This window comes from Talpa occidentalis, unplaced genomic scaffold (assembly GCF_014898055.3).
Source record: "Talpa occidentalis isolate TD23 unplaced genomic scaffold, MPIMG_talOcc4v2.1 talOcc4.16, whole genome shotgun sequence".
Classification (NCBI taxonomy): domain Eukaryota; kingdom Metazoa; phylum Chordata; class Mammalia; order Eulipotyphla; family Talpidae; genus Talpa; species Talpa occidentalis.
In genome coordinates this window covers 81,848,690-81,864,018 of record NW_023601653.1, presented here as the reverse complement: position 1 = coordinate 81,864,018, position 15,329 = coordinate 81,848,690, and the positions used below count along the sequence as shown (strand labels likewise).

Here is a 15,329-nt window from a genome sequence, read left to right as displayed (position 1 = left end):
ATGCTCAAAGAGTACTGATTTCCCTATTCTTTGATTTGCCAATTCATCCATATAGGAGAATTATAGAAACTAAGGACACACAACTGGTTTCCATCTCCTATCTTTTGAAATTTATAGAGGGAAAAAACCCTCCTTTGCCTAATCATTAACAAGAGTTAGAAAAGTTGGTGGGCTTGATAAGAAAGGAGAATGGTCAAAATGTAGTTTATCTACCTAAGGAGATAATTGGCTATTGCTGGCTTTTTGGTTGGGTTTTTTTTTTTGTTTGCTTTTATAAATTAGTTTACAACACTGTATGTTTCAGAAGTATTGGTTCACACCACTTCATGTTGACTTTTATTTTTTTTTTAAAGATTAACTACTTATTTATGCATACAAGAACTGGAGTATACGGGCCTCCCTGGTTGGGCCTCCCTGGTGGTGCAAGGTGTTAAGACGCAGCACTATGAAGCTATCCACAGCCATTACAGCTTGAGTTCGATCCCCAGTGCCCCACATGGTGCAGCAGACCTCTCCTGACTAGCCCACTGCTCCCCTCAGCAGTGTACTTCAGTCAGTCTGCCTTTTCTGTTCCCCACTCTTGTCTCTGGTGAATCCTCTCACTGCCCACACTTCTGGCCTATACCCCAGTTCTTGTATGCATAAATAAAATCTTTAAAAAAAAAAAGAGGGGCCTCCCGGTGGCGCAGCGGTTGAGCGCTGGGTTGCGAAGCTGCCCGCAGCCTCTGCAGTGCCGGTTCGATCCCCGGCTGCTCCCCGGCCACTGGAGGAGGGTCCCACATGGCGCGCAGAAATAATAGATAGATAGATAGATAGATAGATAGATAGATAGATAGATAGACAGATAGATAGATCTTTAAAAAAGGCAAAACAAAAAAAAAAAAACTGGAGTGTTGGCAAGAGGTAGTGAGAGGATCCACCAGAGACAGAGTGGGAAGCAAAACAGGCAGCGGGGCATAGAACTCATGCTGCAGTGGCTGGCAATAACTTGATAGCACTGAGACTCAAACCCCTGTGCCACCAGGGAAGCTCTGACCTTTTCTTCTGATGTCGGTAGACTGCATTGAAAAATCTTCCAGATCATTTACTTACTTAGAAATTAATTCTATCTACAATTTTAATCTCCCTAACAATCCTATGAAGAACCTATTCCCTCCTTCAGACAAAGGAGCCAGGCTTCAGGTTCATGTTAATTACTCCACAATATCATCTCTACTGTCTGAAGAAAATTTCAGAATTTCTCACTCCTGGTAAATGCCACTATTTTTTTATTCCTAATTCACCGATACTAATCCTCAAATTTGAAAATGGCTTTCAGAGCATTTTTTTTTTTAAAGATTTATTTTTATTTATTTGTTTGTTTATACATGCACTGGGTACAGTCAGAAGCATGGGAGGGTGAGAGAATTCACCAGAGCCAGAGTGGGGAGCAGAGCAGGCAGAAGGACTGAAGTACACTGCTGAGGGGAGCAACGGGCGGCAGGAGAGGTCTGCGCACCATGTGGGACCCTCCTCTGGTGGCCGGGGAGCAGCCGGGGATCGAACTGGCGCTGCAGAGGCTGTGGGCAGCTTCGCAACCCAGCGCTCAACCGCTGCACCACCGGGGAGGCCCTTTCAGAGCATTTTAAAAGTTCGCGACTTCTCTTTTTTTTTTTTTTTTTTTTTATAGAGGCATGCTTTATTTGTTTGCTGGTTTGTTTGTTTTGTTTATACATGCACTGGGTACAGTCAGAAGCGCGGGAGGGTGAGAGAATTCACCAGAGCCAGAGCGGGGAGCAGAGCAGGCAGAGGGACCGAAGTACACTGCTGAGGGGAGCAGCAGGCGGCAGGAGAGGTCTGCGCGCCATGTGGGACCCTCCTCCGGTGGCTGGGGAGCAGCCGGGGATTGAACCTGCACTGCAGAGGCTGCGGGCAGCTTTGCAACCCAGTGCTCAACCGCTGAGCCACCGGGGAGGCCCTCGCGACTTCTCTTAAAGGCAGCCTCAATTGTCTTAAAGCCATTAGATCAAATAGTGTCAGATAATTAGGTGATCCAGGTATAGATTTATTTAGTCCATTTGTAGGGCTGAGAGTGTAGGGGGGTCTTGACCTTTCATTAACAAAAACACTGATTTTACATTGTCAAGAATCCTACTGGTTAAAGCATGGGCTCTTAACACGGTGTCCTGGAACCGTAGAATAAAACAGCATGTTGAAGGCTATCCAAAAAGTGCCCCAATAGCAGGCAGAAAGAACTGTTTGTGTTCTTTTTCGTGGAGAAGGGAATCTATAGACATTAAATAATTTCAAAGTTGGGCCAAATTATGCATTCCAAAAATAACTGAGGGTGAACCTAGGTCACTGCTACTTCCCACTGGTGTGGCTGCTCAGTGGCAGTCGATATTATTTAATGCCTTATTTTTCTGCATTTGAGAAAGGGAAGTCGCTAAAATAAGCGCTGTGGCTTCTTCGCTGACCGCGGGCACAGCAAGTTGCTTCTCTCACCAGTTTCTCTCGGGGTTTAAAGAGGCCTCGACTTGGGAGACGGCAGGGACCGGCCACCCAAGGAGAGAATTCCTGCCGGGCCTGCGCGCCCGGCTCCGCATTCTTAGCCTTATTTAGCCTCGTCGTCACCCCCGCGGGGAGCAGGGACGAGTCACCCGCTGGAGGAAGCGCCTGGCGCCAGCTCCTGACCCGGAATCGAATCCCGGCCCCGCCCCGTCCGCCGGGCTTCTCTCTGCAACAGGCGCGGGTCACGCTCTCGGTCGCTCTCTCTCTGCCGCCATCTTGGTTCCGCGTTCCCCTCACAGTAAGTGTCTCCGCCGCTGCTCTCTATCCGCGTCCATCTGCCTATTGGGCGAGCCAAGCCGCCCCGGGGACGGGGAGCTGAGGATAGGGGAGGCTTTGCGCGCCTGTCGGGTTCCTGCCCGGCCCTGAGGAGTGTGGCCTTGGGGCCGCCGCGGGACAAAATGGGCTCTGCACTGGGTGTCCTGGCCGCGGAGCCGAAGGGCGGCGGGCCGGGCCGGGGTCCTGCGCCGGGGTGGGGGGTCGCGGTGTGAGGGGCGGGGCGGGGGGCGTCTGTCGTTGGGGGCAAGGGCTTCGCTGGGAGCCAGAGGCGGTTGCGGGGTCACGGCCTTGGCGCCCTCACACTGCTCGGATTGTGACGCGCGAGGGATGTGGCTCCTGGCTCCCTGTCCCCTCCCGGTCCCCGAAAGTCCGCAGACGGGGGTCCCAGAGGCCCCGCCTGGGCGGCGCGGGCGGTGGGAGAGGAGGCCCTGCGGCCCCCCGGGGCCCGGGGGAGCCCGACCGGGCCCGGCTCCCGGGCCGAGGACGCCGTGCGGGCGGCGGGCGCCGCGGCGGCGGTTTGCGTGAGGAGAGCCCCGAAGTCGCTACTCGCCCGTCCCCAGCTACTTTGGGGGGCCGTCCCGCACACTCTCGGGATGTTTTCATAACCGTCGTCCCCAGAATTTTTAAAAATTCTCGACTGATTTGTTTTCCTAAACAGATCGCAGCCAATTCAGGCCTCCCTTCTCTTCCTTTCCTTCAGAAATGCCCGGCGAAGCCACAGAAACCGTCCCTGCTACCGAGCAGGAGCTGCCCCAGCCCCAGGCCGAGACAGGTAGGTGGGCCTGGGCCCTCCTCGCCTGAGGGCCGGAGTGTCCGCCTCGGGAAGGGTGCGCTGCGGTGCGCGGAGTCAGCTCCGGAAAGGAGATGCGGCCGGAGCTTGCCCGGGGAGGAGAGTCCAGGCGAGCTGCTGTCCTCGGGGAGGGCGTTCATGCGGGCGGGCGTGGAGTAAAAACAATGGCCTTTCAGTGTGGGGGCAGGGAAGGCTGCTTGGTGCAGTGTGGGGTTGTGCTGTGAAAGCCCCAGCTCGAGGAAGAAAACCGGGACTGGGAAGGGCTGTGATTCTGCCTCTCGGAGCTGAGTGACGCCCTGGCAGGCCGCGGAGACCTGAGCTTTCCCAAAGGTCCGGCCAGCGAGTTGCCTCAAGGCTTTAGATGGCAGAGCTTGGCGCTGTGCCTTGTCACATGTCTGGATGAGACGCGCTGCTGGTAGATGTGCCCTCCGACGGGGCCTCGGGGCCTCCTAGGTTGACTGGTTTTGTGGACTGGGGCTGAGATGGTGGTGCTGGAGTCATGCTGTAGCACGCTCCTCAGAGCCCAGGATGGACGCCTTTGCTCTTCAGCTTTGCAGTGAATGCATGTAGGACACAGTGTAAAGGCAAGTTTTGAATTCTGGTTCAAAGACTTCTCCAGTAACTTGAGGTAAGGAAAGGAAATTTTGGAGATAGTCTGCTTGCTGAGTCAGTTGTGCAGAACTAAATGGAAGAGACTCTTCTTACTCAGCGCCATCTTCATTCTTTTTTTAGTAGTAAATTCATTGGGGTTTTTTGTCATTTTGTTTTTAAGCTCCACCTGCCAGTTAAGGGCAATTTCTGTCTCTTGGAATTAAAATAGCGTTGTTTATAATTAAAGCATTGAGATTCTCTGTCTCCACCTGTCTGGTTTTAGCAGCTGAAGGGATTAGTACAGCTGCTAGAAAAAAAATAAGAGGGAGGCCCCTGAGCTGGGGAATGAGCTATATGAAACCCTCCAACTACAGGGGACTTAAGGAAAGGAAAAAATAAAAGACTCGTCTCTACACATCTTATAATTTCAGTGCTAAACAAGACCTTAACGAGTCTTTTTGAATGATTTGATTTTATAAATTTGGAGGCTGAAATTAAGGCAAATTTAGCTTCCCACTTCAAAACTAATTATTAGGATGAATGTGAAACTCAGGGAGTTGGTTATGGTGTTTAAAGCAAGTGATTTGTACTGTAGTCTTAAGATTTTGACCTACCAACTTTCCAGGAAAAAAACTGGTTGAGCCACCTGTCTCTTCTGTAGTAGGATTCTTAAGAATTTCAAAATTAGCGGTTGAGAAAAATGTGAATTTAGATGTTGTGTGGGCTTTTTTTTAATACTCCTTTCTGGGTGTTGAACATTTGTTGATCTAATCCTGTGTTATCTCCTGAATAGCAAGTATGGTATTTTTCCATCATTCAGAAAAGCTTTTGCTTAGCTTTACAGTAGTGCCAAATATTGGTCTATTTTGGCAGGATGACATACTTATCCAGATTAAAGGGTGGGTATCTAGTGTAGTCTCTCCACTTCAGTTCCTTGCTTCCAAAATAGACCAGTCTGGTTTAACAAGTTGGGTTACAGTTTCATAATAGAGTCCCTACCCTTGTGACTAAGCGCTCTTCTGAAGTTCTAATTAATCTTCAGATTGATGTCTGAAGAGCTGACATTACATAGGAAGGCCTGTAAAGTCCATGGAGTCCAGCCAATTTGTGGTTGGGTTTTTTGGTTGGTTGGTTTTGGGTAAGTAAACGGAGCATAGGGGAGACGAAATGTGTTCGTGTTTAATACTCATTATTAAATTCTGAAGAGTTTCAGCTTTGGGAAGAATTGAATTAGATGAGAGAGCCCTTCCTAAGACTTTTTTCAAACAGAGTTTGCCTGACCGAGTGGAAGCCTGAGCATATAAAGACTTTTTTTTTCCCCACCTCCCCTCATTCAGCTCTGATTTTCCATCATTCTCCCCACTCGCTACCTTCCTTGTTTCAGTTCTCAGTGTGCGTCTGTTGAAGCTCCTGAGTGGACTGCAGAGGACAGGCGCTGTCCTGCAGTTGTTTTTCCTGTGAGAAAGATTTAGGAATAGGGCTGGCGGGGGCACGACTGGGAAGGGTAGGAAACTGCTGTTTCTGCTCCTGGGCCTGTGATCTCTATTTAGAGCCTGAAAGGCTGCTGCTCGGAGGCTTATTTCCACCCTAAAATAGTTAATTTATTTTGGTAGAACTTGGGAAATGTGGGAGATAAGAAAAGGGAGGTAGTCTTACATGACCAACTGGAGTGTATTTGGGGAAGGTTGCTCTTGCCTGTCACCTTTGTCTAATCCTGCGTGGTGACTGTCATCCTCAGATTAAAAATTGCAGTGTTTCCTGTGAGGCATGTTGTACCAAGTTGGGCTGCGTAACTCACCTTTGTTTTTTTTCCTTCCCTTTCCTTCTTTATTCCCTTTTTTGCTTTTCTCCTCCAGCTGTGCTCCCTGTGTCTTCAGCCTTGAGTGTTACTGCTGCCTTAGGGCAGCCTGAACCTACCCTTCCCCCCACTCCTTACCCGCTGGCACCGCCCCCTCAGTGCCCCCTACCGACCCCTTGCCAGCCTTCCCCTTTCCTTTCTCCTTCTCCCATTGCCTCAGTAACCCCTTTTGAAAGACCTTTTCCCCAGTCTTCCTCTGAGACAACCGTTCCTTTGGGGGCTATCCCTGATACCCCAGTTTTCCTGCCGAACCTAATAGGGCCTCCCATCTCCCCAGCTGCTTTAGCTCTGGCCTCTCCCATGATAGCTCCAACACTGAAAGGTGCCCATTCCTCTTCAGCGCCCTTGTCTCTGGCAGCCTTGGCTCCCCACTCAGTCCAGAAGAGTGCTGCTTTTCCACCTCGCCCTCTCGGTTCACCTTCAGTCACTGTAGCTAACCCAGGGGCCATGAAATCTCTGGCAGCTCCCACTGCTTCCTCAGAACCAAAGCCCTCTCCTGTTGAAGTTTCCTCTCAAGTAGACCCTAATCCAAAAGGTACCCCCATGCCTCCAGGTATAGTCAGTGCTGTTCCTTCCCATTTTGTGTCTCCTGTAGCCTCTGTTCAATCTGGAATGTCCTCCTGTTTTCAGACCCCACCCACCACCCCTCTCGCCATCACGTCCCCTCAGGTCAAAGGCATCCCTGCTTCCTCAGCTCTGACTTCTCCACAAAATCCTGTAAGCCTCAGTCTTCAGGGACCCCTTAGCCCACCTGCTGCCTTGTCTCTTTCAGTCCAGCCTAGTCCTGTAACTCCCGGCGCCCCTCCGGCTTTTCTCACTTCTCTGGACTCTCATTCTGCATCGCTGCGTCAGAGTTCTCTTGGCTCTTTGGCCTGGTCAGATCCTACAGTGAATACTGTTTCTGTAGATCATTCTTCCGTGCGGGCCTCTGGGGCCTCACACCCTTCTCAGAGATCTGTAATTCCTCCCTTTCCTTCCAGAAATGTGGTTCCTGCTGCTGTGGCTACTGTTGCAGTGGGGGCTCCGGCTTCCCCTCTGGCTCTCTCTGTTGACAAAGGCTCCTCTGCTATCACTAGCGTAGCCACCAACAGCCCTTCTGGTTCCTTGGATGTAGCTGACACTTCATCATTGTCTCCTACAGCCTCTCTCATCAAAGGTTCTCCTAATGCCACACATAAGTCTTCGGTGGCCCAGATTCCTGCTACTTCAGGTAGTTCTAGCCTGACAGAAATTCCTGTTTCTTCTGTTGGAACCACCCCACTTGTGATGACTAACCCCTCTACAGTAGCTCCTTGTGTCTCTCCTCCAATTTCATCAGGTCTCATAAACAGTAAGGACTCCACTTCTCATGCTGCCTTGGTTTTGGCGCCTGTGACTGCCAAAGAGCTACCTACTCCTCAAATAACACCTACTCTGGGCCTGTCAGTCTCTCCCCTGCCATCCCCTGAGGATTCCAAAAGTCTCCCTGCTTCAGTGTTGGTGAAGTTCCCAACACAGAAAGATGCACAAGCTGTACCTGCATCTCCTGTGGGAGCCCCTATTTCACCCACCCAGGCAGGAACCCCTACCAAGAAAGAACCTACTTTACTGCCACTAGCCCTGGCAACCGCTAAACATCCCCCCTCTCCCCAAAATACATCATCTCTGGAGCTCTCTCCTCCTGAAGCCGTGTTAGCAAAGAAGGGCCTTGTAGAAACTCTCCCTATAGTTAAGCCAGCCAGTGCTGCTCCCTCTCTCGCAGATGTTACCTCCCCAACATCTGTAATCAGGACAGATCCATATGTAAGCCCAGACCCCACTGGTGTTCTTAAAAGTTCTCTCTCTACCCCAGCCATGGCTCCATTTCCATTTGAAAGTGCTGCCACTGCTGGGTTGGCTTCTGCAGCTGCCAATCATGCTTCCACTCCTACAGCTGCACCCAGCCCTTTTCTAGAAGGAGCTGTCTCTTTAGCTCCTAAAAGCCACCTGGCCAGAGAGTGCACTTCCACTAGTACAACTTTACCTTTGATTCCTCCAACCTCTGAGAATAGCCTTACAACTTTGTCACCCTGGAATGTTGCTGCTTCTCCAGCTACTGTGGTGAAGTCTGAGCCCCCTCTTCCTCCAGCTGGTCCTCCTCAGGGAGCAAAGACAAGTCCTGGAATTTCTCCTCCTTCAGGACTGGCGCCTCTGGCTTCCTCTCCTGAAGGACACTCTAGTGAGGACTCTGGTGCATCTTCCAAAGGCACTTGCTTCGCTGACTCTCCATCTCCTTTGGGAAATAGTGTGTCTTCTCAGACTAAAAGACTTCCAGCCAAGAAGGGTTCAACTCCTTCTGAATCTAAAAGTGTACCTGCTGTCCCCAACACTCTTGCTGGAACTCTCTCATCCCCTGCTTCTCCAGTGGAAACTTCTGATCTTCCAGAGACCAATCTTTCTTTTCAAGTCTCTAAAGGATCACCAGCCAAGAAGCAGTGTCTCTCTCCAAAAGGGACCCCAGCTACCCCATCACCCACAGGGAGCCCTGCTCCCCCAGTTACCACCCCTCCACCTCTGAAAGGGGGCCCTGCCCCCCAAACTACTCCCTCTCCCAAAGGAACCCCAGCTGCCCCATCCCCAAAAGGGGGCCTTGTTCCCCAAACTACTGCTCCTCCCTCTCCCAAAGGAACCCCAGCTGCCCCATCCCCAAAAGGGGGCCCTGTTCCCCAAACTGCTGCTCCTCCCTCTCCCAAAGGAACCCCAGCTGCCCCATCCCCAAAAGGGGGCCCTGTTCCCCAAACTACTGCTCCTCCCTCTCCCAAAGGAACCCCAGCTGCCCCATCCCCAAAAGGGGGCCCTGTTCCCCAAACTGCTGCTCTGCCCTCTCCCAAAGGAACCCCAGCTGCCCCATCCCCAAAAGAGGGCCCTGCTCCCCAAACTGCTGCTCCTCCCTCTCCCAAAGGAACCCCAGCTGCCCCATCCCCAAAAGGGGGCCCTGTTCCCCAAACTGCTGCTCCGCCCTCTCCCAAAGGAACCCCAGCTACCCCATCTCCAAAAGGGGGCCCTGTTCCCCAAACTGCTGCTCCTCCCTCTCCCAAAGTTGCCCCAGCTACCCCATCCCCAAAGGGTGCCCCCATTCCCCAGGCTGCTGCTGCTTCCTCTCCCAAAGGGACTTCAGCTACACCATCCCCCACAGAGGCCCCAGCTACCCCCTCCCCTAAAGGTGCCACCATTACCCAGACTGCCAGTCCTCCCTCTCCCAAAGGGGCCCCTGCTACCCCATCTCCCAAAGGGGCCTCTGACCCCTCAGCTGCCACTCCTCTCTCTCCCAAAGGGATGCCAGCTACCCCACCCCCCAAAGGGGCCCCTGCTCCTGCTCCCCCAGCTACCCTGTCTCCCAAAGGGCTCCCAACTGCCCCATCCCCCAAAGGGATACCAGCTACCCAGTCCCCCAAAGGAGCCTCTGATCCCTCAGCTGCCTCTCCTCCCTCTCCCAAAGGGACCCCAGCTGCCCCATCCCCCAAAGGGACCTCTGCTCCCTCAGCTGCCTCTCCTCCCTCTCCCAAAGGGACCCCAGCTGCCTCATCCCCAAAAGGGACTCCAGCTACCCAATCCTCCAAAGGGGCCTCTGACCCCTCAGCTGCCACTCCTCCCTCTCCCAAAGGGACCCCAGCTACCCGATCCCCCAAAGGGGTCTCTGACCCCTCAGTTGCCACTCCTCCCTCTCCCAAAGGAACCCCAGCTGCCCCATCTCCCAAAGGGACCCCAGCTACCCGATCCCCCAAAGGGGCCTCTGACCCCTCAGCTGCCTTACCTTCCTCTCCCAAAGGGATCTCAGCTGCCCCATCCCCCAAAGGGACCCCAGCTGCTCAGACCCCCAAAGGGACCGCAGCTGCCCAGACTCCCAAAGGGACCTCTGATCCCTTAGGTGCTCCTCCTCCCTCTCCCAAACAGACCCCAGCTACTACCCCATCCCCCAAAGGTGCTCCCACTCCCCCAACTGCAGCTCCATCCTCTCCCAAAGGAACACCCACTCCCTCATCTGTAGCTCCACCCTCTTCCAAAGGGACCCCAGTTACTCCATCCCCCAAAGGTGCCCCCACTCCCCCGGCTGTGACTCCATCCTCTCCTAAAGGAACACCAGCTACCCCATCCTCCAAAGGGGCCCGTACTCCCTCGACTGCTGCTCCTCTCTCTCCCAAAGGGATGCCAGCTACCCCATCCCCCAAAAGGGGCCCATCAACCTCATCCTCTAAAGAGGCCTCCAATCCGCCAGCTGTGACTCCTCCCTGCCTCAAAGAGTCTCCAGTGGCCCCCACCCCTTCAAAAACTCCTCCACCCTCTCCCAAAAGAACCCAAGCTACCCTATCACCCTCAGCTCTTACTTCTTCCTCCAAGGGAGACCTAACAGCTCCAGCCCCCACAAAAGCCTCAGCAACTCCCTCCTCCAAAGGGGCTCCAGCAACTCTAACCCCCAAAGAGAGCCCAACAGTTGCATCCCCCCAAAACTCCCCTCCTTCCCCAGTTTCAGTTACGTGCCCTCTGGGGTCTGCAACCCCTCAGGTAGCTAAAGGACTCCCAGTAAAAAAAGACCCCAAGGCGCTCAAAACAGTACTTGCTGCCTCAGCTTCTGAAAGTGCACCAGTCGTCACAGCAGCCACTCAAAAAGGTCCACAGGCCAAGAAGAGGTCAGCTACTTCAGATCCCTCAGCTAAGAGTGGTGCTAAAGAACCCCTTTCTCCAGCAACTCCAGCCCCCCAACTGACAGTGTCACCTCCCAAAGGCTCTTCAAAGGCTACAAAAACCATCCCTGTTGCTCCCGTGAAAGGCAAGGATTCTTCTCATTCCCCAAAGGGCTGTCCCTTGGCCGTTCATCCTGAGTCTGAGGCAGCTGCCCCTCTATCAACAGCTGCCTCTGAGGTCCTGCCTAATGCCAGCTCAACATCTGTCTCTCCAGCACCCACTCCCTCAGCCTCTCTGCCTCTTGCACCCTCCCCAGTTCCCCCTCTGCTTCCTAAACAGCAGTGTCTGCCGTCCTCAACTGGGCTGGTGCTGGAATCACACTGTAAGCCCCTAGCCCCTACTGATGAGGATGAGCTGCCGCCTCTGATTCCCCCGGAACCAATCTCTGGGGGCGTGCCTTTCCAGTCGGTCCTCGTCAACATGCCCACCCCCAAACCTGCTGGGATCCCTGTCCCAACCCCCTCTGCCAAGCAACCTGTTCTGAAGAACAACAAGGGTATTTGCCTTGGTTTGCTGTGTGCATGGTGTGTTGCCCACACTCCTCCTGGGGGCCACCCACCAATACTAACCCTAGGATGCGCCACCTTCTCCAGTATTCATGCTTGTGTTTGGATGTAGAACATAGACCATTTTAAATGTGAAACAGAATCTTGGTTTTCATCACCTCAGAGAGTCTTGTGTATCATCTTGTGTAACATGGTCCAGACTAACCCTGGGTCTGTTTTTGTTGTTGTTGCTTAACCTAACTGATCTGACATTGAAAACCAAGAGCTACTAGACCTTTAATATGCTCTGATCTCTCCACATCACTAACCTGTCCCTGGGCCTGGAAGTTGCTATATAAATAATGGCAAATCCGAAGCAATTTGAATTTTTCATTCCTTTGACTTAGTAATGACCAGTTGCCCAAGGACACCCTTTTCTTAGATCTATTTTTCCTAGCCTGAGAATGGTGCAGGTATATGCATTTTTTTCCTCAGTAGTCTTGATTGATGCTTGGCCTTTCAATTTAAGGAAACTTAAAATATGTGAATTATGTTTGGAAGAATTAGGAGAGGTCACAGGACAGTATGTAGTAGAGAGACTATGAGAATTCTAGGTCGGCATTACTAAGAATCTTAAGGCTATGAACAAAAAGAAGATCTTAAAGCCTTGTTGATTAGATCAAATTACTTTGTTAATGTGGTTTGAGAATAAGATCAAATGTGTGTACACAACTGCTTCTGGCCTCCCCAACCCAGTCTAAAAGATGAGGGGAAAACACCTTCCCTGGGGTACCTCCACAATATGGCCTTATCTTTTTTCTCACTTAGGTTTTTCTAGAGACTCTTTGTCTGCCAGAACTTTTCTGGGATGGTTGGGCTATTGAGTAGAATTTGGAGTTTCATAGGTCATTCTGGTGTTTGCTGATGCCAAGAAATGAAAAGCTTGAGTGAAAGGAAGTTTCAGAAGTTTCTAGTAATTACCTTTCATTTCTGGGGCTGGGTCTTTAATGGATGTGTACACACTAGTTTGTGACTGAGTTGGGGGCAGTCAAACTAGCTTCACCTGAGTCATTTGGTTTACATTTAGCTTTGTGAGTGCTAATATAAACCAGTAACCTCTCTCTAGTTCAGGCAGGACGTGTCTTGTCTCCTCCGTATAATCTATAAAATAATGAAAGTTATCTGTCATCTTAGGCTCTGGAACAGAATCTGATAGTGATGAATCAGTACCAGAACTCGAGGAACAGGATTCCACACAGGCAACCACACAGCAAGCGCAGGTTGGTGTTCTCTTACTGGGATAAGCACTTGGGTCAAGGAAGCAGTGGTAAGCTGTGGTGGCCAGAGAAGCTTACCATGTGTTTGAAGCTGTGAACCTTTATAAAGTGGGAACCACGCGAAACTGTTGTCCTGGTCTTCATTCCAGTTTACTCAAAATTCTTATCTCAATAGCTGGCAGCGGCAGCTGAAATCGATGAAGAGCCAGTCAGTAAAGCAAAACAGAGCCGGAGTGAAAAGAAGGCACGCAAGGTGAGATTTTACGTTATAAACAAGCATGAGCGTTGCTGTTAAGCCAGCTTTAGCGAGCACAGTTACAGTGGCACTAACGGTAGGCATAGTCACGTTCAGCAGAAAATCCAGTAGTTGTAAAGAAGTTGAAAACATGTTCTTTTCTATTCTTCAGGCTATGTCCAAACTGGGTCTTCGACAGGTTACAGGGGTTACTAGAGTCACTATCCGGAAATCTAAGAATATCCTCTTTGTCATCACAAAACCAGATGTCTACAAGAGCCCAGCTTCCGATACCTACATAGTTTTTGGGGAAGCAAAGGTAGGTAAACTTTTCTTGATAGTTGGTCTAACCCAGGGTTTCTCAACCTCAGCATTGTTGACATTTTGGGTCAGATGATTCTTCATTGTAGAAGAGCCGTCCTATGTATCCCAGATACTTAGCAGAATTATATCTAGTGTAGTAACCAAAAAAAAATCTGCGGAGATTGACGGTTGTCCTGGGGGGTGCTGACGCAAAATCGTATCCATCCCTGGTGGAAAACCACTGCTTTAGACCTATGCTACTTTTCTTCCTCCAAAGATAGAAAGGGCAAACAGTTTGGGCCTCCCCAGTGGCGCAGTGATTGAGCGCTGGGTTCAAAGCTGCCTGCAACCTCTGCAGCGCCAGTTAGATCCCCGGCCTCCGGGTGAGGGTCCCACATGGTGCACAGGCCTCTTCTGCCTGCCCTGCTCCCCGCTCTGGCTCTGGTGAATTCTCTCACCCTCCCGTTCTTCTGACTGTACCCAGTGCTTGTATGTATGTATAAATAAATAAACACATAAATACATAAATAAATAGATCTTTAAAAAAGAAAGGGCAAACAGTTTAAAGCTATGTAGTAAATTAATCTGAAGTGAGTTTAGAGTGAGATTTTGGAAGAAGTAAAATGATTCATCTGCTGCTGACTGACCCGCTCACATGAGTCTGTTTTCTCTGCCCTACAGATTGAGGATTTATCTCAACAAGCACAGCTGGCAGCTGCCGAAAAATTCAAAGTTCAAGGTGAAGCTGTCTCAAACATTCAAGAAAACACACAGACTCCAACTGTACAAGAGGAGAGTGAAGAGGAAGAGGTATACAAGGAAATCTTTTATATTTTTAATCCCCTCCAGATAGTAATATTTGTGTTAGTAGGAAGATTATGTTGTCTTTAGCCTCTTGAACCCTGTGTTTTAAGTACTAGATTGACAAGACTCCTGACTTCAAAGAAAAGCAAAAGTTGCTCTTGCCTTTACTTTGTCGTGTGTTTTTTCCCCTCTCTTAGGTTGATGAAACAGGTGTGGAAGTTAAGGACATAGAATTGGTCATGTCACAAGCAAATGTGTCAAGAGCAAAGGCAGTACGAGCCCTGAAGAACAACAGTAATGATATTGTAAATGCTATTATGGTGAGTGTCCAGATCTTTATCCTTTGACTCCCTTTGCCTGACCAAGTTATACTGACTATCAACCAGTTAAGAAGTCTCATGCTTAAAGCCTGTTCTGAGTTGCTTCAGATTATTTTCATGACCTGAATTCTCTCCATTTGTCTAAAACTACTGATGAGGATCTCTTTTTCTCTTACAGGAATTAACAATGTAATCATCTGAAAAGGGGGACTTTTTTTCTTTTTTTTTTTTTTTTTTCCTTTGGTGTTTCAAGAGAGTGATTGCAGCTTGGTTTGAAATTTGTACTGTTTCTATCATTAATAAAGTTATGCTTCTTGTTGGATGAACTCAGCAGTTCCCTGGTCTCTTCCCAGAAAAAAACCATGAAGGCCTCTAAAAAGGAGAACACATTCATAAATTACTCTTAAGAGTTTAGTTGAAAAAAGTTATAGTGCCACAGATTCCCCGCTTAAAATCTCAGCTTTTTTATCTCTCATAAAAAGTCATCTATTGGGACCTAATAGATAGCCCTTCTCTATCCTGCAATCTTTCTCAATACAGATCACTATATAGAAGTCCCAAGAAGAGTAAAGTTTAACTTTGTGGAAATCTTTTTGCAACTAAAGTTTAGATGTCACTGAATTCAGTCTTTTTTTTTTTTTTCTCCCCTAAAGATTTTTATTTATGCATACAAAAACTGAGGTACAGGCCAGAGGTGCGGGCGGGGGTTGGTGGTGAGAGGATTCCCCAGAGACGAAGTGAGGAAAAGAACAGGCAGACTTCCCAAAATACACTGCTGAGGAGCAGCAGGAAAGATAGGAGAAGTCTGCTGCGCCTACTCATGGTAGGGAGGCCCTGAATTCAGTCTTCCTGATCTCTATGAGAGAGGGTGTTACTTAGATGTGAGCTAAAATTAAAGACCAAAGAGGTTAAATGACTTGTCCAAAAGATAGCCACTTCTTTTTTTTTTTTTTTTTTTTTTTTTTTTTTTTTTTTTTAAGATTATTTGTTTATATAAGAACTGGAGTACAGGTCAGAGGCACGGGATGGTGAGAGAATTCACCAGAGAGAGAAGGGAGCAGAAGAGGCAGACAGACCGAGGACACTGCTGAGGCGAGCAGCGGTCAAGACAGGAGAGGTCTGGTGCACCCTGTGGGTTG

General features: G+C 50.0%; 2 protein-coding genes across 2 annotated transcripts; both read left to right on the top strand.

Annotated features, from left to right (window-relative positions):
* The first annotated feature begins 2,707 nt into the window (after nt 1–2,707).
* NACA (nascent polypeptide associated complex subunit alpha) lies at nt 2,708–14,537 on the top strand. The gene is made up of 8 exons (XM_037515032.2): nt 2,708–2,788; nt 3,527–3,598; nt 12,446–12,531; nt 12,704–12,781; nt 12,936–13,082; nt 13,748–13,876; nt 14,068–14,190; nt 14,369–14,537. The coding sequence occupies exons 2-8, from the start codon at nt 3,529–3,531 to the stop codon at nt 14,381–14,383; spliced, it is 648 nt and encodes a 215-aa protein (XP_037370929.1). The 5' UTR covers nt 2,708–2,788; nt 3,527–3,528; the 3' UTR covers nt 14,384–14,537.
* Nucleotides 5,868–10,279, top strand: LOC119248155 (nascent polypeptide-associated complex subunit alpha, muscle-specific form-like; the record flags this gene model as incomplete). The annotated part of the gene is made up of 3 exons (XM_054696832.1): nt 5,868–8,808; nt 9,978–10,116; nt 10,228–10,279. Coding segments are annotated over 3 exons (3,132 nt in total), but the record flags the coding sequence as incomplete, so codon positions are not given.
* Nucleotides 14,538–15,329: the final 792 nt, after the last annotated feature.